Raw genomic sequence first — 26,060 nt, 5'->3', positions numbered from 1 at the left:
AGGTGTGACTCCCAGAGCCATCTTCTGTTTTGAGTTTGGTCTAGTTTTTAGGATTGGCGCTTCCACACAGACAGAAGTGGCCTTGCTGCACTGTCCGGCACCACAGAGAAAGGGCAGAAATGTGTTGTATCTGCAAAATATGGTGCATTTTCATCCTTTACCCTATAGTGGTGCACAATTGGCTGCCTAGCACCAATGCGACAGACTTGAACCATGTTATGTTATGTTATTTAAACTTAGAAGGCGCATGACTACCTAAAAGATTTACCAGCGCTAGCCTCCCCCTTGGCCCGGGCTGGTGAGCCACAACTTTGCCAATTAGATGGAAAATGCAAACAGTCAGGTTTTTACCTGCTTCCGAAAAGCGGAAAGCAATATCCAGGCTCTCAGTGAACGTGGCAGATAGTTCTAAAGCTTGGGGCCAAGAAACACAAATGCCCGGCCACCCTTACGAGACTTCCTGATCCTGGGCACTATTGCCAGATCCTGATGGCTAGATCGAAGAGTGTGATTTGGACAGTACCCAGTTACCAACTGTCTCACATACACAGGCCCTATGTTGGCAAGGCACTTGTGCATGTAACAAAGAGTCTTGAAGTGGACTTGCCGTGCAATAGGATGCCAGTATAAGGTGTGTAGTAGCCTGGCTCAAGAAGTGAATCTCGGTGGATGAATAAGTAAGCGGGCTGCTTCATTTTAAACTACTTGAAGCTGTTTCAGCGAAGCTTCTGCAGCACTCAGATGTAATATGTTACTATAGTCCAGCCTGGAAACCACCAAAGTTTGGACCACAGTCCGTTGATCAGGAGCAGGAATACATGCCAGGATTTTCCTGAGACACTTAAGGAAGCTAAAACAAGTTGCAGCCACCTTATTTATCAGGTAACACATAATCAATTTGTCATCCAGCCACACTCCCAAACTTTTAACTACCTGAGCTAGAGAGGGGCACAAACCCATGTTTGCAGGCCAAAGATGAAGACCCCAGAGGCGGGAGAATTTCGCACAAGCACAACCCCTGTATTGTCCCCATTAAGTTTCAGCATATCAGTGTTCATCCCTGGTGAGACTTGGGTAAGTCAGATATTAAGAGCAGCTGCATTGTGGTTATTCTTAGTAGAAAAGGATGAACAATTTGGGTGTCATTGGTGTTGAAAAAAAGTGTAAGCCCATCGGATTCCACAATCTCAGCAAGAGGCCTCACATAGATTGAACAACAGAGGCATTGTGTAGCAGTCCCGAGACTAGGTGATGTGGTTTGGACCTGTATTGGTGTGAGAGCTCCTGAAAGGTGCAGTTAGAAAGGAAAAAACTCAGCCACGACAAGGCTCTGCCCTGAATACCCATTTCTACTAGCAGACAAAGCATAGAGGAGTGATTCACAGTGTCACTTCATGGTGCATGGATGCCTGTGTCACAGACAGGATTGTTTCAGTGCTTCTATGTGCTTAGCCAGAGTCTGCAGCTAACATCCCAGGTGTATGTTGTGCGAGTTTGTGTATGTGGCCTGTGTGGTACAGCATATAAAACTGGGTTGTTGGTTGGAGGAGGAGGTGATGTAAGCCCTTCTTAAGGAGCAGCCATAATCCCTGTCAGGGTGAAATACTAAAAATCCCCAAATCAACCTGTGCTTCAAGCGTATCACAAAAGCAGTCAAGTTTAACTTACAGGCAATGTGTAAAGTATTTATGCAGCACACAAACAGTAATAAGGTGAAAACACAACACAAGAAAAATCCCACACCAATATAAAAAAATAGAGTACAATTTAATAAATGAGTTGACACCACAACGGCAAACATCCATTTGTAGAACCAGAGATGAGCAATCTTAAAGATTTAGGTAAAAATAGTGCTTAAAAGCACAAAGTGCCACCTGCAGTTATCTGGTCATGTCACAAATTCAGGCTGACCGCAATGGTCAAGGGCCACATACAAGGGCTAAATTAGGCCAGCTGAGCATTGTACCTTAAGTCACGGATTCAGAGCCTTGCTCCGTGCAGTGGTGGTCCTGAGGAGCGATGCAAGTTCCCAGTCATGAATGAGTCACGTAGTGGCAGTTCCGATGAGCTGAAAGTGTGGCAATGCAAGCTTGTGTCGAGCATGCAAGCGATGTGTTGGTTCCGATGAGCTGTGAGGGGTGCTGAGCTACAAGGGGCTCTGTTGGGCTTGCATCACAGTACGGAGGTTCTGCTGATCCACAGTTGGGCTATTAGAGCTCCATCAGGCCCATTTCCAAGGGTCAGGAATGTGGTGGCACCACTTAGAAGGCAAGACCCACAGCAGGCAGAGTTCAAGTGCAGGGTGGTTGGAACCTTTTCTGTTCCTGAGGCTCTGATCAGGAGGCCAGCCAACTAATCCTGGTAGTCAGTCTGGTGCTCCTGGATTCAAGGTGTAGGTCCAGTCTTTTTCACTCATACAGCAGGGTTGCAGAGAGCAGGGAGTTTATTTTGCAGCAGAGCAGCAGAAATGCCCTCCTTCTGATTCTTCTACAGGTCCAGAAGTGATCTGAAGAGTGGGTCTGAGGACCCCCCTTTTATTCCTGTTATCTTTTGTAAAGTTGTTTAAAGTGAGAGAAACCTCCGGAACCTTACTGCCCCCCCGCACAAAGGTGTTTGGAATTTCCTGCCTCACTGTCCTTGTTCTAGCCTGGCTAAAGGCACGACAGATTACTATGAAGTGCTTTGTGTGTGAGTAGGGCCTGGCCTATTGATGTGTAAGTGGGGCTGTGCACAGATCCACACCCTCCCTCTATCATGCCTGGGATGGCCCATCCAGGCACACCTATTCCCTCTATTGTGTGGCTGTCTGGGAGGAATACACAAGGACCAACTGCCAACTAAACCTAGTCATGTGACAAAGAAACAGGATGCAACCACCAAATGGTTAGGACAAGAAAATATAATTTTTTTTAAAGTGACATTTTCAGAATTGTGATTTAAATTCTGGCATTACCATTAAAGAAGGTTTTAAATTACAATTCCACTGACACCAAACATGACTTTCTTACATGCTCTCAATCAGAAGTGATCACTTAGTATATGTAATAAGGTAACCCAATGTTAACTTATAAGGGAGGCAGACCTTGCAGCAGTGAAACATTAATTTATGGGTTTTTCGCTTCCAGCACATGTAAAATTTAAAGGTAACGAGTCCAACTTTGTAAATACAACTCACCCTGTTCTGTGGGCTGTCTAAGGTTTACTCTAGGGGTGACATATGCATTAAAAAGGAAGGTTTAGGCCTGCTAAAAGGTTTGGCAGTTTAGAAAGGTCAAAATGTCAGTTTTAAAAGTGCACATTCAGGGGGCAGACTTGAGACATGTTTTAAAAGGCTACTTAAGTGGTGGCACAATATGCGCTGCAGGCCTACTAGTAGCATTTAATTTATGGGGCCCCTGTATAAGGTTTACTACTTAACTAGGGACTTATAATGTACATTTTAAGTAAATGAAATATGCCAATCATTTTACCAAGCAAAATTCAGAAAAATATGAAAAAAGAGGAGGGGCGCTCCAGGACAGAAACTAGCCTGCTTTGAGATGCATAACTGTGCACAGAGGCTACTCCTGGAGAACAGACTGGTGAGGACACCTGAAAAAAACACCAACACACAGCTCTGGGGTTGAAATAATCACTGGCTGCTTTCACTGTATGTAAGTGGGGGCCACGGATCTCCTGTTGTTCCAGTGACATCTCAGGGAGTGGTCCACAGAGGACTGCTGTGCAACTAGAGCTGACGTCTGCTTGACAGCAGCTTCCTGGAGATGAGGAGGCATTACATCAAGCCTTGCTCTTCCTCTGACCTGAAGTGCCTGGAAGCCAGCGTGCCTGCCTAGAGAGGGAGGAGCCTGCCAACACTGCAGGAGGTGTGATGGTCCATGGAGTGCTCATAGCAGCAAGACGCCGGTGCAGAGACGGTGTAATACGAGAAAGGAGACTGTGTAAAGCAATTCGGCCACTGGTTAACTTCACTTTGAGTGAACACAAGGACCACATCCACACACAAGCTAGTTCCCTTCTGGGCCAATTTTTTGTTTTTAATTCATTACTTTGATCAGATGTGAGCACAGGCCACATTCCATGCTTTATCAGTTCATATCTCCTGCCAATGCTATCTTAAATTCCTTTATGGAAAGTCTTTTGTTTATCTGGCATTCTCAGATAAGCAAAGGACACTCCAAAAGGAATTTCACAGCATAACCACTTGTATCCATTTGAAACTGTTCTGTATTAAGTTATCAAAACCTTCAATAATAAACATTTGAATTAATAAGCAGACAGTTCTTCAGAACACATTTATTGTAGACATAAGATCACCAATAGTTCGTTCATAAACTTGGCCCAGGAAGAAGGCCTTTTTGTGTTTAGTATGCAACATTTGTAACACAGTTTTATTCTTTATTTCTATCATCTTTCTTAATTTCCTTCCTTTGTTTCTATCTTTTGTTCTTTCACTCTCTTTCCTTCTTTTTCTTTTCTCCCTTTCAATATGTCATTCATTCTTTCTTTTTCCTTTATTCATGTATGCCTCCCTTCTTTCTTTTTTATTTAATTATTTCTTTCCTTTTTTCTTTCATTCCTTTCCCTTTCATTTTATTTTGCATTCCTTTTTACATCTTTCATGATTTATTTTCTTTCATTCCTTCCTCTCATTTTCTTTCCTTTCATCCCTTCTTTCCCACTTCCCTTTTTCCTTCCTCCCTTCTCTTTAATTTTTTTATTCCTTTTTATTTATTTTTCTCTTTCATTTCTTCTTTCCTTCTTTTTTGCTTTCCTTCTTTCTTTCATTCTGTCTCTCTTGATTTCTTTTTTCTTTCATTCTCTCATTCCTTCTTTTTTCTTTATTTCTTTTTCTATTCATTCTTGCTTTCTTTCCCTCTTTCCTTTGACTGTGCTTTCACTCATTCTTTACTTCCTTCCTGCATCTATTCCTTCTTTCTTGTTTTCCTTATTTCATTCCCTCTCTCTTTTATTCCATCTGTCTTGCCTTCTGTCTTTCTTTTCCTTCTTTTTCTCTCCTTACTTTTCTTCTTTCTCTTTTTCTTTCTTTTTCTTTCTTTTATTTTTTTGCTTTCATTCTTGGTTGCTTTTATTCTTTCTTGCTTTTTTCTATCCTTTGTTCTTTCTTTCCTAAATTTATTCTTTCCTTCGTCTTACCTTACTTTTTCTTTCATTGTTTTTTCATTATTTTTCTTTCCTTTATTCTTTCTTTATTGCTTTCTTTCTTTCTCAGAGGCCAGAGACTGTCAGCCAATGATTTAACAAATGTTTTTTTACGTCCGTGCTAGACAAGACCTACTGATCTTACTAAAATGATATGTATGACACAGTTACTTACTGGGATGTTCAGCCACACTTCGTCCATTTATCTGTTGTTGTGTTATTCACATTTTTCTCCAAACCAGTTGAACATATATTAAGTGTCAACTCATCTCCCCACGTCAGCCATCGGCTGGCTTCACCATGAGGTAAGGCAGCTGTTCCCTCAGGAGGAGCGCCTCCACACACAAAGTAGTTCCCTTCAGTGCCAGGAAGACTATGGTAATGTGTCCTTTTTTGAGACTAAAACTTTTTTTTGCCTTCGGTCATTTCTTTTGTTTAGATTGACAAACACCCTGCAACTTCCCAAACAATACATTTTTACATGGTTTGCAAAGATGGATTGATGTACAGGGTTGGAAAGATAGATAGGGTTGCAGTGGTAGGTACATGTGACTGACAGCAACCATTGTTGGGTGTTTTCATGATGCTGATCCAGTGCTTGTGTTGTGCTATGATGGTCTTTGTCATGTCCCCTTTGATTTGGAAGTCACTACTCTTGTTTGTATTGTAGTGAACCTATCTTCATAAGGTACACCTGAATGTTTTGTTGATGTGGCATGCTTGCAGTTATGTTTTCCAGTGGGCACCACCTGCACTGGATAGGAGGAGAACTTAGGTTGTAATATCTCATGGCTGTCTGTTCCCCTCATCTTGTTTTTTCCACGTTCAGTTTTCCTGGAGTGGTATTTCACCCTGTGGGAATGCTACACCAGATAATATCACGTAAAATAACTCCTTCGGGAAGATTGATCAGAAATATGTATTATTAGGCTGAGCTGAATTAACAATGAAACCATTCAATAACTCCACTCCTCTCTGCTCCTAGTGAGAGCCAAAGTGCTGGAAGGAGAGGGGCTCTCTAAAGGAAGTAGAGACTGAATATCACTATCAGTTGTAAAGGTTCCAGACGGTCAATCCTCAGAGAAAGACTATCTGCCCACTGCTGAAAGAGGAACGGAGGAGCCTGTATGAATACTTACTATTAAACTACAGAACAGACAGAAAGAACATATGCCCTGGGCAGCCCTGCCCACCTCTCGGTAGACTGCAAGAACCCAATTCTCCAAGCCTGACCTCAAAGAGACAAGACTGGAAGAGGAGAACCTTCTGCAAAGGAGATGTGCTCTCTTCAGACAGCACCTACCTGAGTGTTTGCAGTTTACACTTTGGGTGCATCAGATAGGGGCACAGCCTGGACATCCCAGAATCACCCAGTGTGTTGCAGCTCAGGTCAAGCTCTGTCAGAGTCCACATTAAAGGGAGAACCGAAGACAGACTGCTACAGGCGTCAGATGTGAGTTGACAGTTCTTCAAGCTGCAAGGGTCAGAAAGAACAGAGTAATTGTTTAAAGCAGCCCATATATACATGCGTTTAGAGATGCCACAATGTGGGAACTCTGCATTATCCACCCACCAGAGCTCTACTGTGAGTTTAGAACTGGTCTGTATTCTGCGGGATATTTATTTATACTCATGCCAGTCACTCCTTTCCAGGCACACTGGTGCAGGCAGCACACAGCTGCTGGTCTGTCTTCGACAAATCAACACAGCTCACGTATGACCCCAACTGATAATGATATGTGTGTTTGCAGATTTTTCAGGTATATCTGTACATCTCCAATTAATGTATTCTTTCCATCATACCCTTTGTATGCCTCTGTCCATACCTTCCACACACTCTCTATTACAGCCTCTACAGACACTCCCATAGACTCTGCATGCCCTTTGTACACCTATGTCCATACCTTGCATACACTCTCTACAACAGCCTCCATGGACACTTCCACACACTCTGCATAGCCTTTGTACACCTATGTGGATACCATGCATACACTCTCTATGACAGCCCCCATGCATACTCCCACAGACTCTGCACATCCTTTGTATGCCTATGTGCATACCGTATACACACTCTCTATGACAGCCCGCAGACAGACTCCAACAGACTCTGCACATCCTTTGTATGCCTATGTGCATACCATGCATACACTCTCTACAACACCCTCCACACACTCCCACAGACTCTGCATACCCTTTGTACACCTATGTGCATACCATGCATACACTCTCTATGACAGCCCCCATGCATACTCCCACAGACTCTGCACATCCTTTGTATGCCTATGTGCATACCTTGCATACACTCTGCGACACCCTCCACGCACACTCCCACAGACTATGTATACCCTTTGTACGTGTATGTCCATAGCTTCTATACACTCTCTACGACAGCCTCCTAACACACTCCCACAAACTCTGCATACCCTTTGAGCGCCTGTGTGCATACCTTGAATCGACTCTCTATGACAGCCTCTATGCACACTCTCATAGACTCTGCATACCGTTTGTATGCTTATGCGTATACCTTGCATACACTCTCTACGACAGCCTATATACACACTCCCACAGACTCTGCATACCCTTTGAGCGCCTGTGTGCATACCTTGAATCGACTCTCTATGACAGCCTCTTTGAACACACCCATAGACTCTGCATACCGTTTGTATGCTTATGCGTATACCTTGCATACACTCTCTATGACAGCCTCCACGCACACTCCCACAGACTCTGAATACACTTTGTACGCCTATGTGCATACTTTGCATACACTCTCTGCGACAGCCTCTATACACACTCCCACAGACTCTGAATACCCTTTTTATGCCAATGTCCATACCTTGCATACACTCTCTATGACAGCCTCCACGCACACTCCCACAGACTCTGAATACCCTTTGTACACCTCTTTGCATACCTTTCATACACTCTCTACGACAGCCTCTATGCACGCTCCCAGACTCTGCATACCCTATGTATGCATATGTCCATACCTTGCATACAATCTCTACAACAGCCTCCACACACACTCCCACAGACTCAAAATACCCTTGGCACATCTATGTGCATACCTTGTAGACACTCTCTACGACAGCCTCCACACACACTCCCACAGACTCTGCATTCCCTTTGTATGCCTATGTCCATACCTTGCATACACTCTCTGTGACAGCCTCTATGCCCACTCCCATGGACTCTGCATACCCTTTGTACACATATGTGCATACCTTTCATACACTCTCTAAGTCAGCCTCCACGCACACTCCCACAGACTCTGCATACCCTATGAACGCATATGTCCATACCTTGCATACACTCTCTACGACAGCCTCCACACACACTCCCACAGATTCAAAATACCCTTGGCAGACCTATGTGCATACCTTGTATACACTCTCTACGACAGCCTCCACACACACTCCCACAGACTCTGCATTCCCTTTGTATGCCTATGTCCATACCTTGCATACACTCTCTGTGACAGCCTCTATGCCCACTCCCATGGACTCTGCATACCCTTTGTATGCCTATGTGCATGTCTTGCATACACTCTCGACGACACCCTCCATGCACACTCCCACAGTCTCTGCATACCCTTTGTATGCCTATGTCCATACCTTGCATACACTCTCTACGACAGCCTCTATGCACAATCCCACAGACTCTGCATACCCTTTGCACGCCTATGTGCATACCATGCATACACTCTCCAAAGCAAACTCCAAACACAGTCCCAGAGACGCTGCATACCTTTTGTACGCATATATGCTTACCTTGCATACACTCTCTATGACAGCCTCCACACACACTCCCACAGACTCTGCATACCCTTTGTATGCCTATGTGCATCACTTGTATACACTCTCTGTGACAGCCTCCACTCACACTCCCACTGACTCTGAATACACTTTGTACGCCTATGTGCATACTTTGCATACTCTCTCTATAGCAGCCCCAAACACACTCCGAGAGACTCTGCATACCCTTTGCACGCCTGTGTGCATACCTTGCATACTACCTCTACGACAGCCTCCACACACGGCTATGTGCATACCTTTCATAAACTCTCTAGGGCATCCTCCACGCACACTCCCACAGACTCTGAATCCTGTTTGTACGCCTATGTGCATACCTTGCATACACTCTCTATGACAGCCTCTATGCACATTCCCACAGGCTCTGCATACCCTTTGTACGCCTACGTCTATACCTTATATACACTCTCTAAAACAGCCTCCGCACACACTATCATAGAATCTGAATACTGTTTGTACGCCTATGTGCATACCTTGCATACACTCTCTAAGGCAGCCTCCACACACACTCCCACAGACTCTGCATACCTTTTGTACACCTATATGCATACCTTGCATACACTCTCTACAACAGCCTCCACACACACTCCCACAGACTCTGCACACCCTTTGTATGCATATATGCATACCTTGCATACACTGTCTATGAGAGCCTCCACACACACACTCACAGACTCTGAATACCCTTTGTACGCCTATGTGCATACCTTGTATACACTCTCTACAACAGCCTCTGCACACACTTCCACAGACTGTATACCCTTTGTACGCCTATATGCATACCTTGCATACACTCTCTACTACAGCCTCCACGGACACTCACACAGACTCTGAATACCCTATGTACGCCTATGTGCATACATTGAATACACTCTGTAGGGTAGCCTCTACGTACACTCCTACAGACTCTGAATACCCTTTGTACGCCTATGTGCATACCTTGCATACACTCACGATGGCCTCCACGCACACTCCCACAGACTCTGCATACCCTTAGGAATCAACTGCATGTGTCTGCGGGCGGGAATATGCAATGGTACAAGACTGCTCCAGACCACAGACCTTACTCCTGAGGATGATCTGATAAAAAGAGGCTACTATCTACTAATGATGGTCAGAGTAACTCATTTTGGCACCCCCATCATGACATATATTCATAATGAATGTGTGTACACTAAAACATAGGCTGATATAATGCAGATTTAATGTTTTCTTCAAAAGAATAAAAGGTTGACATAGGTTTTCAAAACATGCAAGCAAAAATCAATGGTTTTGAAGATAAACATGCCTTCTAAAATATGCTGTTGGCTTAGCCAACTCTGCAGGGTCACCCCAAACGTTTTGCCTTCTCCCCTCCTGTTTTGCTGAACCTGTTTGTTTTGGCATTATGACTCTGTGCACTTTCCAAGTGCTAAAGTGCTTGTGCTCGCTCCCTAAAACATGGGAGATTGGCCTAGACCTGATTGGCACATTTAATTTCCCTAATAAATAGTACCAGTAACCAGGCCCTGTAAATAAAATGTTACTATTTGGCCTGCAGCACTCATTGTGCCACTCAGTAAAGTAGCACTTTAAAACCTGGCTCGGGCCTACCATTGAAGCCCGTAGTGCAGGTTTAAACTGCCAGTTCGACCTGGCCTTTTGACAGGCCTAAATCATTTTTATAATACTTATGAGTCAACCCTAAGGTAGACCCTACAGGTTCTTACTGCAGAGTGTATTGTAGGGTATGTGGGTATACGTAGGGCGTGTGGGTGTAAGTTTTATATGTCTTGGTAGTGAAAAAGTCTTAAAGTCATTTTTCACTACTGTCCGCTCTATTACTCCCTTAGGCTAATGCTGGGTTACCTTATTTCAATTAATAAGTGCTAACTTTGGATTAGGAGTAGGTCCAAATATCTTGTTTAAACTGAAATGAATTGTAATTTAAAATCATCTTTAGTGGTAAAGTTGGATTTTAGATAGCAACTTTGAAAATGCCACTGTTATAGAGTTCGCATTTTCCTGCCCAATAATTTCTGAGGCCTAGGAGTTTCCAGGTGCCTTCGCCTGTTAATGGCTCTGCTGTTACGAATGCCTACTGGGCATAGTGACTTAACAATAGGGCCTGGGTGTAGCTGGGAGAGGGTCTTCATGACAGAATGCTTGGGGTGGAATTGGACTCCTCCCAACTTACAAAAGCTCTCCCTCCAGCACACACAATGGAACCCAGCACCAGGCCTGACCTGCCTTTGTCACCCCAGAGGTGCCCCTGAGGTCCTTGACCCTAAGATGGAATCAGTGGAAGCTCCTTGATGAAGAAAAAGGTGAAGAAAGTTGGGCTCCTCAGCCTCCTCCACAGCAAATGGAACTCTTTGCACTGAATTTGAGAAGGTAACTCTTCAGTGGAACTAACTTGGTCCCTGTATCTAGCTGGCACTTCCTTGCGGTTGGACTGAACTTGAGACTTCCCCCAATTTGGCATGAACAGATGACTGCAAGTGACATTTTGTGCGTTTGTCACTAAAAACGTATAAAACGTTGCCCCTTTTATTCCCTATTCCTATGCACATAGGGGAACTGGAGGGGGCTCTGGGAAAGGGTGTCAACTACTCTATTTATAATTACACACAAGCTGCTCACTACCACAAAGGGTCTCTTGGCTGTCGAGGGATCAGTGTCTCAATAGATTGCATACTCCTGTGGGAATGCGCACCACCACCGTCACCGCTCTGCCCATTCCTAGGTGCTCTTTGTGGGGGTGGGGGAGGTTCAAGGTTCTCAGTGTCTGAAGGACACACCTGTGGGAGAGATATGGCACTGACTGGCCAGACAGACACCAAGCGCTGAGCTCAGCCAGCAGGCTGGAGTGTAAGTACTACTTCCCCTGAAAGAATAACTTCAAAACAAGCTCCTCTTATATGCAGGGCGTCAACTAAAGACAGATTTACGTATCATAGCATATTCCTTTGGGAACATAAAACGTCATAGGATTGATGGCTGCTGCTTGTGAGGGTACTTGTACTCTTGTCTTACGCAACGATTCATCCTACCAGCTCACGGTCATCATGCAACAACAGAAACCTCTTGAGACAGCGATGCGTCTTAGGGTCTTGATTACTCATCTAGAAGGTTAAGCTTTTATGGCCCACCTCTTACACACCGAATGGCTACACCAGTTCCATAGGACTCATGTTATGCCTCAATAACATGGCCAACTAGGCCAAAACCGATCCAGGGTTAATTTTCTTTCTATCTAAAGGGGACCCAGTTTGGCAATTTGGGTTGCATTGTTCTCACTGGTGCAAGACCAAGGCTTGCAGCTGTTCTCTGTGCACAGTGGCATAGTGGATGAAAAAGTATAGACTGGAGCATGGTCCAAGAGATTGCTAATTCCTAAAAGATTAGCTCAGCATTCTCTACATCACTCTGATGTTGTGTGAAACAATGAGACCCTGATTGGCAAAAGTGGCTTATGCAGATATCAATTGCGGAAGACTGCATGGTGCATGATGAGATACTGTTGGGCACACAAGTTATACACAAACCTTGGTCACAGGAGAACACAGGGTTCTACACTGAGGTGTTCATGGACATATGAGGTCTTACAAAGACATAAGTCACAGAAGAATGTTATGCAGAAGTGCAGGGTGAGGGCACACAGAGCCTCACACAGACACAGATGCACTACCTTGAGGTGTCACGGTGCACTGTCATGGCGACGCAAGAAAGGATGCAGATTGGATCAGGCAGCACCTGCAGGCTCCAAGCCTTGGCAGGTTTGGGCTTCCACGACCTCCACATGGTAAAGTTGTGCAGCACTGAGCACAGGCTTGGATGATGGCTGAGCAGGATTGGACCTCTACCTCCTTTCAGCAGCAGAGGCTTTTCTTCAGTCCTAAAGGTTTACTCCTCACCCCTCAAAGGGAAGAAACCAATAGCTCTTAAACAACCGTTAAACACAGGACAGCCATGAAGTCAGATTATATCCATGCCTGGGGCAGCTCCCTAAATCTAGTCAAATTCAACGGTAGCCATAAAGGTTTGTGGAAAAGCAAATCTATGAATGTAAATGTTTTTTTCCGGCTGCACCACTGTTCTCCAGCATTGACGTGGAGTCAGTTTGTAACTCAGACATTGTGTTTTGCTTCCTGGTAACTCTCCTCTCTAGCAATATGAGGATGTGGGCATTGGAAGCCACTAACCCTATCATGGTCCCAGCATTTAAGCCCCTTGTCTCTCAGGAGCTGTGTATGCTTGGAAAGGGTAGAAGCATCAATTACCTGACTGAGGGGAAACAGGGAGGAAGGGGTAAAGGAAACAAAAAAAGGGTAATGAATATGGATCTTCCAGACATATGTATACCCATGAGGCAGGTCCACCATCAGTGAAGACTGTTCGGAGTGCCACAGAGTGAGACAGAATTGTTTCCATGGGATGGCTCGCTCAGAGATTATGTGGAACTATTTGTCCCAGGAGGACTGAAAGGCCACTGGGTCTTCGAAGAAACTGGAGAAGTTCAAAGCAATGAGGAACAATCCCAAAGGAACGGCAAACACAATAAAGGTGCATTCACTGGCAAGTCAGGTGTGAAATAAGGTCAACAGTGGGATAACCCAGAAAGTGCAAAGATGCCAGGCACTAAATTGTCCATTGTACTACCTCATCTATTACCCCTGCTGCTCCTGGTCTGGAAGTCCCTATCCAGAGCACTAAGTGCCATCTTGGAATGAGCTCAGAGTCTGGGAATAAAGGGAAACAGCACCATTTTAATTCAGACAGAACGCTGTTTATAGGTGCTGCCATTCTTTGCCTCTGGTAATTTCATTGCCCTACGAGAGTCCATAGATGCCAGCCTCTATGGAAGAGCCACTTTGTGCCAGGAGTCTGACGAGGGCAGACAATGAGCCTTATAGGCACACAAGATGTGCATGGACATCCAGAAGACTAGTGAGGATGCCAGGGGAGAGGATGCAGTGTAAAGGGAAGAGGATGTGGCAGAATGGCCTGAGATGCTGACTATGGAGCTGGCGGAACCCCGTTTGAGTGTTGGAGTTGGCTCAACATCCTAAGATTCTGGGCAAATCACTTATTACAACCCTGGCGGTCGGTGATAAAGTGGCATTAATACCGCCAACAGGCCGGCGGTAATTACCGCAAATTATGACCACGGCAGAAACAGCTCAGACAGACAGCCACTTTAACACACCAGGGCAGAAACAACAGGCACCACATCGGTAACCGCCTACAGCCAGGCGGAAGACAATGTTCCGTCCACTGTATTAAGCCATGCCAATCCGCCACCTTTTCCGGGGCAGTACCAACAACATCAAAAGCCTGGCGGAAACACTGCACAGGAGGGAAACGACTCACCTGTGGAGACTCAGGGAAGAACAGGCTGTCATGAAGCCCGAGTTGCATGGCTTCCCAATGCTCTTCTACGTGCTGCTCCACTACGAACACCAACGAAGGCGAAGACGACCACGGTGAGTACAGCCGCTTAGCACGGGGGGAAGGAAAAAGCAAGTGACACACACACGCAACACGCATCACCCCCACCCCCAACAACATACACACAAGCAGATGCAGTAACATAACATATTGACCCCGTACCCCTCAGGAATAATACAAGGACAACACCAATAGATTAAAGTGAGTGTAGTAAGATAAATATTGTAGTAATTTGTGCATCCAAATAAAAACCTATATACATATTTACAAATCAAGGGACACTGCCCATTCCTCAATGTTCGTGGGCCACAGGGCCACATCACAAAGTCCAAGGCCCCACCTCACTCCTGCAACAACATGGAGAGAACACTACAGGGGCATCAGGTCGAAAATAGGCAGGCACCTCAGGGGGATGGGGAACGGGGGGGCACCTCAGCCAGAAGATGGTACAACGCCACTGGTACTAGAGAGGGCAACATGCCCATTGCTCTGTCCTGGGGAGTGCAAGGCCACAGTCTCTTAACTTGATGACTTCTCCACTGGCTCTTGAGGGGGCATCATGCCCAGTGAGCTTCATCCTGGGGAGGATGGGGTGAGTGGATGGCTTCTCCACCGGTTCTGGAGGGGGCATCATGCTATGTGATGCAGGTCCTGGGGAGTGCAAGGGCACAGTTTCTCAGCTGGGTGTCATACCCACAGGATTTGCAGGGGCCAGGCCGCACAGTAGCCCATGGACGCAGGACTATGCACTGTCTGCCGGCGGAGACGGCTGTTCAGTGGTGGCAGTGGGGGTGCTGCTACTGGTAGTGGTGGGGGGAGGCTCCAGCCCATCCCCTGCAGCCTCAGACGGCTGCCCACTAGGGCTGCTGCTGGTGGTGCTGCTGGCAGTGCTGCCGGTAGTGGTGGGGGAGGCTCCAGCCCATCCCCTGCAGCCTCAGATGGCTGCCCACTGGGGCTGCTGCTGGTGGTGTTGGTGGCGGTGCTGCTGGTGGTGGTGGGGGGAGGTTCTAGCCCATCCCCTGCAGCCTCGGACAGCTGCACCACCATGGTTGGTGGTGGGGGCTCTGACTGAGTCCCAACACCAGGCCACTTGTCCTTACTGGCTGCTGGTGCAGGCCCCTTGCCCTTCCTTCCTGCAGCTGGGGCTGGCTCCTTGCCCTTCCTGAAAAGCACTTGGGGCAGGCACCCTTTCCGTCTTGCTGGCTGGTGGCCGGGATCCTTTCCCACCTGGAGTTGCTGGGGACACTACTGTGCCAGTGGACTGGGTGGCTGAGGTGCTTGCCTGGGTTTTGACCACCCTGGTTTGACATGAGGGACAGGGGGAGGGGTACAGAAGAGGTCAATGGTGGAGAGGAAAAGCTTCTTAGGGACATTGGGGTGGGAAGAGGGAGATCTTTTTGGAGTGGAGGAAGAGGGAGTGGTTGTAGGAGGTGTCAGTCTGCTGTGTTTGGGTGCAGGTGCACAGGATGGATGCTGTTGTGAGGTGGATGGCTGTTGGGGTGTCTGAGTGCTTGTGTTTGTGTACTTTGGGAGGAGGGGGCACAGACAGAGTGGGAGAGGACACAGGGGACGTGTGCATGGATGTGGTGGTAGTGACTGCCAGTGAGGGGTGTATACTGATAGGTGTGCTGGTGGTAATGGATGAGGATGTAGTGCATGCAGGTGTGAGTGGAGACGCTACTGGGAGGGAGTTGGACGAGGAGGGGGCCACAGTGGAGACAGTGGATGTTGGTATGTCTGCATCTGGATGGTGTTTGTGTGAGTGCCTGTGGGATGAAGTGTGGTGCTTGTGTTTGCCATGTCCACTCTTGTGTGTTGTCCTGTGTGCATGCTCATCTGCATGTGTGCTTGGGATAGGTTGGGGTTGAGGGATATGGGATTGGGTGGAAACAGGGACAATGGCTGCCATCAGAGAGGAGGCCCGAGCCTGGATTGATCTCGGCTGGGCCACCAAGCCAGTGTGAATGCCCTCCAGAAATACATTGGTTTGTTGCAATTGGGCTGCCAGCCCCTGGATGGGATTCACAATGGTTGACTGCCCAACAGAGATGGATCGCAGGAGGTTAATAGCCTCCTCACTCAGGGCAGCAGGGCTGACTGAGGCAGGGCCAGAGGTGCCTGGGGCGAAGGAGATGCCCACCCTCCTGGTTGAGCGGGCATGGGCAACTCGCTGAGGGGCTGCTGGGAGGGTGGTGCTGGTACGGGGGTGGCGGCTATACCTGTAGATGGGGTGGGCACAGAGGTGTCAGCCACCACCAGGGAGCTTCCATTGGAGGAGGTATCCGTGTCCGAACTGTCCCCTCCAGTCTCCGCCGTGGTGCTCCCCTCGCCCCCCATCCCACTGGTGCCCTCACCGTCAGTGGATTCGGCCTCCTAGGTCCTGTGGGATGCAGCTCCCTCGGTCGCAGGTGCCTCTGCTCCTCTGCCAGATGATGAAATGCACATAAGGACAGGGTGACAAAACAAAAAGGGGGGGAAGAGACAAAGGATACACTTAGTCAGTGGCGGCACCAACACCACCGTTGGTGTACACAACACACAGGGAACAGCCCTACGCACTAGGCAATGTACTACCAGTCACAATGCTAGTCACCAGCCCATGGATAGGGACACCTAACGCCACTTGCAGCATACCTGAGACCCCTGGCCAGTAGTGGATGCCTACTAGCTTGGTTGGAGGACCTTCAAATCAGAACCCTGCCCAACATGGGACCTACTCTGCAATGTCAGGCCTGGCCTAGGGGCACCCACAAGGCCCCCACCCCCACCCGGATACCACCCCACCAGGCATAATTTGTAATGAAGGGCACTGTATTCACCCCCTTGTTGCTGCTGTGATGCCCCCAAGCGCCCATCTAGCTCTGCATAGGCCACCATCAGTATGTGGGCCATCAGGGTGGTCAGGGTTCGACGGGCACCCCTTCCTTGTAGGGAGGCCATCCCCAGCTAGGCCTCCGCCGTCTTCCATGCCCAGCATCTCAGGTCCTCCCACCGTTTCCGACAGGGGGTGCTCCGCCTGCCGTAGACCCCAGGGTCCGCATGTCCTTGGCGATGGCACGCCATATACCCTTCTTTTGCTGGGCACTGACCTGCAGGAAAATACACACAGGGAAAGGTATTAGTCTGGCTGTCCTGCCTGTTACACTTATGGTCCACCATGCCCCTTCCCATCCCCATTAGCACAGACATGGCCCAGCATACATGCTGCACGCTGCCCATGGCCCATCCACCAACCCCCCCTACACGAGGCCTTCACACACAGCACTCCATGCATCGTACTCACGGTGTACTCACCTGTTGGTCTGGGGTTCCATTAAGCAATAGGTACTGGGGTAGGACCCCACCCACCAGTCTCTCCAACTCCGCCGAGGTGAAGGCAGGGGCACAGCAGCACATGCAGTGTAGGTCCTCTGCTGTTGAAGGTCAGGTAGTAAGTGAGTGAACAGTGAAAATGGCGGTCACGTCCGTGGCGGTGTGTACCATCACCGCCGGCGTACAACACCATTGACCACTGTACCCCATAGGGCCCAATGACAGCCAATAAGGAGTTGCACGGCGGTTCTCAACCACCTCCGGCAACAGTGCACAACGTCAGCGGAATTACCTCACTTCCACCTGTCCCTCCATACTGGACAGGTGGACGCCATTTCAGGGGTGGTGCAGGCCATGGATCCTAACTGCGTCACATGACACAAATTCACATTTTGGACCTATCACACCTAAATAATGTAACAATCACAATATGCATAGAACTGTAGTGGTTGCAATGTACAGATAATGACCAGCTGCTCACTCTTTTGCCACATAGATTGCAACCGCTGCGGATGAATAGGAAATGGAGACATCCTCCGTGTACAATGGAGGACAAGCACATTATCCTAGTATAGACTTGACAGGGCCACAATCACGGAGCTGTGTGCCCAATTGGAGCCTGACCTAATATCTGCTATCCACACCCCACAGTGAAATCTGACTTCTATGCAATGGGACATATCCCCAACAGCATTGGGGAAACATATTGCATTTGTTCCCCCCGGCAGAATGAACAGGTCTTCAGAAATCGAAAGAGTTTTCACTCCATGCATGTCCAGATGGTGTGCCTGACGGACCAGTACATCTCCCACATCATTGCTAAGTATCCTGAGTCTGTGCATGATGACTTTATCCTGAGGAAAAGCAGCATCCCAAATGTGATGGCCCACCTCTAGAGGCACAGGGTGTGACTAATAGGTGAGCCCTGGTTCCCACCCAGTGGATGTTGGCGTATGGGTATGTTGTGGGCCCAAAGTGTGAGTGTGTGGCTAACAGTTGTCCCCCGATATTTGCAGGTGTCTCTGGTTACCCCAACCTCTCACGGCTACTGACCCCTGTGAGGAATCCCAGGACAAGGGCAGGGGAACGTTACAATGAGGCACATGGGTGAACAAGAAGGAAATTAGAAAGGACAATCCTGAAGGCCAAGTTTCGGTGCCTCCAACTAACTGGTGGATCGCTGTGCTCCTCACCCAAGAAGGTTTGCCAGTTCATGGTGGCATGCTGTATGTTGCACAACCTTGCCTTGTCCCGCCATGTGCCTTTTCTGCAGGAGGAGGAGGCTGGAGATGGCCGTGTGGCAGCAGTGGACCCTGTGGACAGTGAAGATGAGGAGGCAGAGGATGAGGACAACAGAAGTGCAGTTATTCGTCAATACTTCCAATGACACACAGGTAAGACAGTGTTATTTCACATTTCATTTACAGTTTGATGCGTGACATTGACACTGGCAGGCTGTAAATTCCTGCTTCTATGCCCACTCACTGTACCCTTTGGCATCTCCTTTTGCAGATGTTTGTGCCCACTATTGCTCCTGGTGTGTTCAGTGCAGCCACCTAAAGGTCTTTCCTGTGTAAACATTACTGTACAGTTGGAATGTAATGTTTGAACTTTGTTAAATGAATACATTTAGAAATCATTTGACATACACCATACTTGTATTTTTTCTAAGTGTGTTTATTGCAGTGCTCTGAAGAAGAGGGGGTAGTGCAATGGGCTGGGATGATGATGGAGGAAAGTCCAGGGTAGAGTCCAGTCTATTTGTATCACAGGTGCAGTGTCCAAAGGGGCATAGGAAGGGGAGCAATTGCAGTTCAAGGTGGACAGGGTGACAGAGTGGAACACAAGGGTGACAATCAGGAGTGTCTTATTTACTGGCGGGGGTCTTGGCAATAGTCTCTAGCTTCTGCCTGGATCGCAGGGAACGTTTGCTGGGTGGTTCACCTTCTGCAGGGGGAGGAGTGCTGGTGGCCTGTTCGTCCTGTGGCGGGCCTCCTGTCCACTAGCAGCAGCGGAGGTGGAGGGCTGTTCAGTAGTCAGGCTAGTGTCAGGGGCCCGGTGGTGTGCTACTGCCTCCCTCATACTGTTGGCCATGTCTGCCAGCACCCCTGCAATGGAGACCAGGGTGGTGTTAATGGACTTCAAGTCTTCCCTGATCCCCAGGTACTGTCCCTCCTGTCCTGTCCCGCCGCATGTTCTCCTGCATCTTGTCCAGAATCTGGCCCAGCGTATCCTGGGAATGTTGGTAGGCTCCCAGGATCGCGGTGAGTGCCTCCTGGAGGGTCGGTTCCCTGGGCCTCTCCTCCCCCTGTCGCACACCAGTCCTCCCATCTTCCCTGTTGTCCTGTGCCACTGTCCCCTGAACCATGTGCCCATTGACCCCAGGTCCCTGATTGTCCTGGGTTTGTGTTGTGCCCTGGGATCCCTGTAGTGGTGGCCACACTGCTGATCGATGTGTCCTGGGGACAGAGGTATGTGCCTGCTGGGTGGGTGCTGTGGTGGTGTTTCCAGAGGGGGGAGGCTCTGTGGTGGTGTGAGACTGTGCCTAGGTAACTGACTGTCCGGAGGTCCCTGATAGGCCAGGTTGGTCATCCAGATCCAGGTGAGCGGAGCTGTTGTCATCACTGTGGGCCTCTTCTGTGGTGGGGCTGGATGTTGCTGGCACCTCTTCTCCGGTGACATTGGCTGGGATACCTGTGGGGATGTAAATGCAGTGTTATTGTTTCTGTGTGTGACATCTTGTGAATTGGTGGGTTGCCCTCTATTGTTGATATTGCCCTGGCAGCTTTGCCTTGTGTGAGTTGTTATTTGGTGGGCTAGCTGATTATCTCTAGTGTGCATGCATTTGTGATAGGTGTCCATGCAGGGCTGTGTGTGATGTCCATGCATTGGTACAGCATGCAGGTCTTTGTATTGGGATGAATGAGATGTGACGGTGGGGTGTGTGGGAAGTGGTGGAGTGATGGGAGTAAGGATGAGGATGGGGTACGTGATGGCATGCAGGTAGTGGGGTAGTAGTAGTATAGAGTTGACTTACCAGAGTCCAGTCCTCCTGCTACTCCTGCCAGGCCCTCAGGATGCATGATTGCCAAGACGTGCTCCTCCTATGTTGTTAGTTGTGGGGGAGGAGGTGGGGGTCCACCACCAGTCCTCTGTACAGTGAGTTGTTGTCTTGCTTCAATGGAACGTACCTTCCCCCGTATGTCGTTCCACCTCTTCCTGATGTCATCCCTTGTTCTGGGGTGCTGTCCCACGGCGTTGACCCTGTCCACGATTCTCCGCCATAGCTCCCTCTTCCTAACAATGGATACCTGCTGCACCTGTGATCCAAATAGCTGTGGCTCTACCCGGATGATTTCCTCCACCATAACCCTTAGCTCCTCCTCAGAGTATCTGGGGTGTCGTGGTGCCATAAGTGTAGTGTGAGTGGTGTGTGTAGGGTGTGTGTTGTAAGGTGCGTGGGTGGTGTATAGGTGATGGTGGTGTGTGGGTCTGGTCTTGTCTGTAGTCGTGATGTCAGTCTGTTTGCAATGGTTTGTAGTCGTAAAGGGTTGTGGGTGATGTGGGTGTGTGTTTTATAGTGGTGTGAGTGGGTGGGTGTGGTATGTGTATGTGTATGTGTGTCAGGTGCGTGTCGTTTGAATTGTCCAATGTGGTGTTGTTTTGGTTGAGTGTGTGTATTTTGAGCGCGGCGGTATGTACCGCCAATGGTTTACCACCATTGAATGTCCGCCGTGGTGATTTGTGGATCATAATGTGATGGGCGTTGTTCTGATGGCGTACCAGTGTGGGTTTTGCTACTGCCACTTTATCACTGACCTTTGGGCTGGCGGATTTGTGTGTGTGTCTGAATAGTGATGGATTGGGGTGTGTGTGTCATCATATGGTTAGCGGATATCCGCCGCCGCGGTGGTATGTTGGAGGCAGCCGGCATGGCGGTAAGTGGAATTTACTGCCAGTGTCATAATGAGGGCCTTAATCTCCCTGTGTCTACAATTGAGCAATTTAAAACCCTCACGGGTGATTTCCCACACAGTACAAATCCTGGATTTATTTCTGAGTCCTGACAGCACTTGCCACTCCAGAAGGATAGCCCAGTTTTCCTGGGTAATAGTAATAAAGACATGAAGGAGGTAAGGGGCATGAACAAAAGAAGCAGGGTCCACTAATTAAGCAGCAGGACAATACCTCTACCAATATATAAGATACAACGATTGGTAATGAACATTGTGGCATCCAGGACCGTTTGACTTCATATTCAGGTTGTATCCCCTTGTATGACTGAATTAAGTGTACAAAGAAGATGACACAGACATGATGAAGAATGTTTTAGCATAGACACATGGAAAATGGTGAGAATATACCAATGAATAGGTTGAAGCAGAAAAACAACAATCAATGATCCTTATAATGGTAATGGTGTGAACTTTATGTTGTAACACAAAGGTGTAGACAATGAGTTGACAGCATGACTAAATCTCCCACTCAACATACTTAACTTCTTGCCTATTTCTGATGCACTTGTGAGTCATTGTTATCAACATAGTATACAAAATATCTGACAGAAATACTGTGTCCTAAATACCATTTATAAAAATACCTGCCCATTCAGTGTATATTTTTTATTCCTAAATCCAATGGGGTGATATTCATGAAAGAGATATTCAAGACACAATATTTTTGTCAAACAAAGTTTAGTTACATTGCTCTGGTATCATTCCACCCGTGTGTCACTGTGATGGGGAATTACTCATTGATGTATATTCTAAAGAGTTCATAAGAGCCATAGCTGGAGACATGGAACTGTGAGTATATCAAATCCATCATGCGGACCTGACACTCATTTGTGCAATAATATGGTGACTGTTTGAGAAGGTCTGAAGGAAGTGTTTTTACACCAATTCTGCAACTGGAACCCACATAAGCCAGTCCTTCTGATGTTGCGTGTGGAAACATCTGTGATATTGTTCAACGGCTTTATTAACTCTCAGTTTGTCCATCTGACTGAGGGTTTCTGCCACTAGATGTGTTTGTCTGTATTCCCAAAAACTTAGTCTAGAATTTTGACATAAACTGGGAGCCACAATCTGAGATTAGATACCCATGATATCAGACAATTTATTTCATGAAATGTTTAGCAGAAATTATGATGTGGGAAGGACTTTAATGCCTTGACATCCTAGTTTTATAAAAACAATACACAACTACCAATAAAACAGTATGAGTCATGAATTTAATTGACATTGAGGTTCAATATTGATAGGGCGTTGGCGAGGTTAAAGTCTGGCTGATTTCCCACTTAATGTGTTAGTCTGAATGTACACAGAACAGGGTGACTCTACACTTTATGCATGAGTGGCCACCAAAGTATATGTGCCAATACGTTTTTGGTCTATTAGGTTCCGGGATGACTTGCTTGGGGTGTGTCATGATTCCATTGTGATAGCTAGTCTTGCAGCTGCTATGTTATGACAAAGATTTTGAAAAGGTGATACAAGAGCCCAGGTCTCCATGTATCTGGATGAAGAATCCTGCCAATTCCACTTAGTACTATTAACAGTGTGGAGAGCTTGCTTGAATTCATAGTAAACATATCTGGTGTTTTCTTCATTGTGGGCATTATGGGTTCTATTAACGGAGATTGGAGCATCACTTTGAGAGCCCTGGATTTGAGACAGTACACCTTCTTTACCATGCCGATTTCCTGGTCAGTTTTTGATAGTGAAGTGGGAACACAGTAACCCTCCAGTACACTGAAATTTCACACCTCATTGAATTCAGAAACCTCACATTTTTTGGGCCATTCCAAACTGTGACAGTCTGACTGACACATTCTAATTAGTGTCACCAGTGGCTAAAGGCCTCATTGCTGATGAGCATTTCATAATTGTAAATAGTATATTGTTGTTCTGCTTCTGACAGAGTTTTTGACTAATATGTCAATGTGAGGCTAATATGTACCTCACGTTGGGAAATTAGAGGCCCAGTAGGACAGGCTAATGCATCTGTCTCACAATAAATGGAAAGGAATCCAGCCAGGAGCTGTAGTACAATTTGTGTGCAGTTAAGGTCTTGTTTTCATTTCAGAGCTACCCATAACAAAGTGTCTTGTGTAAGAAAACACAAACCACAGGACACCTTAAAAACCTCAGTAGTGAATCGTTGGCATGTACTCTGAGGTACTTGCATACTGTTTTGCAGATGCCATGGGAAGACCATCAAGAGATGTAGAAGCTGATATGAATGTCGCTGAAAAAGACCTGGCCCTACCCACCAACCACAGCAACAAGGTAAACATGGCACAAATATGGCAGCCTCAGGTAAAGGAGTTGCTCTTCACACAACGTTTAGTCGGTGTAATAAGATAGCATGCACCAACATTGCAATCTTCATCTCTATCTGACGTGTCTCAATAAACTTGAATCCAGCAGACAAAGGGATCTGCTGAAGGATCCAGTGGTGGGCACAGAGACTGGTGGGAAAGGACTGGAGCTGTCATCTTAGTTCAGGGAGAATACTAATAATAATGGGGAGTGTTTGTTGGTAGCAGGATTCTTTGACTGCTGTAATTGTCCCAAGGCAGTCCAGTGGCCACAGCCTCCATAACGGGCCCACTGTATGCCTGGTCTCTGACATAGGACAACAATGCTACCAGATGGTACATAAGACCATTGCAGATATCCAGAAGCTAAACAGGACCTCTGCAGATATCCAGCAGACTGTGAGTACCCCCAAGGGTTCTAACTAGCAGACTGTGAGCAACCGGAAGTGTTCAATCCAGCAGACATTGAGTTCCCCAAGGGTTCTATCCAGAAGATTGTTATGTTATGTCATGTGATGCAGATTTGTAGAGCACACTTTCACCAGGAGGGTATCCTGGAGCTGCCTACCCCATGACTCCCAACAATCGGAGGTACAATGCGTGAGGCTTGGGCCATCCCTGGGGTGCCTGTGTTGCACTTTGCAGTCCACAGGCTGAGCTGCCAGAACATACTTGACCCAGGTCCAGTAAGCAACAAAATATCTTTTCAGTGTCATTTGCTGGATGTATACTGAAGCCTGTTTAGGTGAGCTTCGCTACACTATGAACACCAAACGGATGGCGGAAGTAAGGAGTAGTGCAGGAAAGTGGGGAGACAGAAGCACTGACCACCACTAAACGTTGAGGTGCACTCTACAACCTTAAGGACTTCATACATTCAAGAGGACCCCAAAGGTGTGGTACCTTAGCTTATTACAACCACACCAGGGACTTTCAACTCTGAAGCTGGCTTAGCATGGTCATGTATCTCTAAAAGGATGAATATTGTGGCCTCATGATTCTGCACTCTACAGTTTGTCAATGAGTTTCTTTAGGATAGTGCTTAGATTACTTTACAAAATTCTAAATGAGTTACTCAAAGGCTAGTCTGGAGAAATGGGTTGATTTCCCTTAGACTAGACACCTCAAATACTTGATGCCATTTATCAAGTGTAGGGTGGGTTTGAACTGAAAATCATTTGTTGGTTTCTCTGTTCTTGTGTGGCTCTAGATTTAAACTTGCAGACCAGAGAAACGGAAATTCATTAGTAAGATCACTTCCTCTCGCCCAATTAAGATCACTGATTTGGATCCAGTTAAACAGATGGAGCATGCTTTTAACCATTTGGAATGTGTTCGAGGTGCTCTGTACCATACACTATTTACCTTTGTCTCCAAATGCATGTGAATCTGGGAATCATTGGTGGACATTTGAAAGTGTGCCTGATGTTGTACAAGAACTATGCATATAAGTATTTATGTGGTATAAAAGGCAGTGGAGGGCTGTGCAGGGTCAAAGGCAAGCATACTGTTAATGAGTGAAAGCAGAGGTGGCTTATGGACTGTTGATGCATTGTGGTGTCGCGTTCCTTAAAGGGGTGAGTCTTAAACAGCTGGGGTGGTCAGGATGGAGACAGGTTCTGATTACATATATGGAAAAGGCCGGCTGCCTTGTTTTTCTTTCCATATACTTCTTAGTCTCTAGTCCGATGTCCTGGCTATGGGTATGCCCAGAGTCACTAGAGATGGAGAGCTTGTCTGCACCATAAGCAGGGGTGCTGGTTGTGACAGCTCTGTAAATAATGAGGCTGATTTTGAAGATGGCACAGGCCATCACTAAGAGTGTATAGAGTCCCATCAGGATGGGGGTGATGTGATCTTATTTCTGTATGCCCGGGATAGAATGTGCTGTGGCTCGTAGAGTGTCCTTAAGGGATACTAGTGTGGAATCTGGGAGGCCGTGGAGCAGGGCGCAACTACCACCCAGATGCAATTGTACAAGGGCTTGAACAGCAGTTGCAAAGTCGCTTTCTGGAAGAAAC

At 47.2% G+C, this 26,060-nt stretch overlaps 1 protein-coding gene across 3 annotated transcripts in view; it reads right to left on the bottom strand.

Moving 5' to 3' along the window:
* Window positions 1–26,060, bottom strand: part of LOC138295305 (NACHT, LRR and PYD domains-containing protein 12-like) — a 543,642-nt gene that overhangs the window by 119,171 nt on the left and 398,411 nt on the right. For all 3 annotated transcript variants that reach the window (XM_069233518.1, XM_069233519.1, XM_069233520.1), the window contains one exon: window positions 6,467–6,637. In XM_069233518.1, coding sequence (XP_069089619.1) covers window positions 6,467–6,637 — 171 coding nt within the window. The remainder of the gene's footprint in view (window positions 1–6,466; window positions 6,638–26,060) is intronic.

This window comes from Pleurodeles waltl, chromosome 5 (genome assembly GCF_031143425.1).
Source record: "Pleurodeles waltl isolate 20211129_DDA chromosome 5, aPleWal1.hap1.20221129, whole genome shotgun sequence".
Classification (NCBI taxonomy): Eukaryota; Metazoa; Chordata; class Amphibia; order Caudata; family Salamandridae; genus Pleurodeles; species Pleurodeles waltl.
This window is presented reverse-complemented; position numbering and strand designations above follow the sequence as displayed.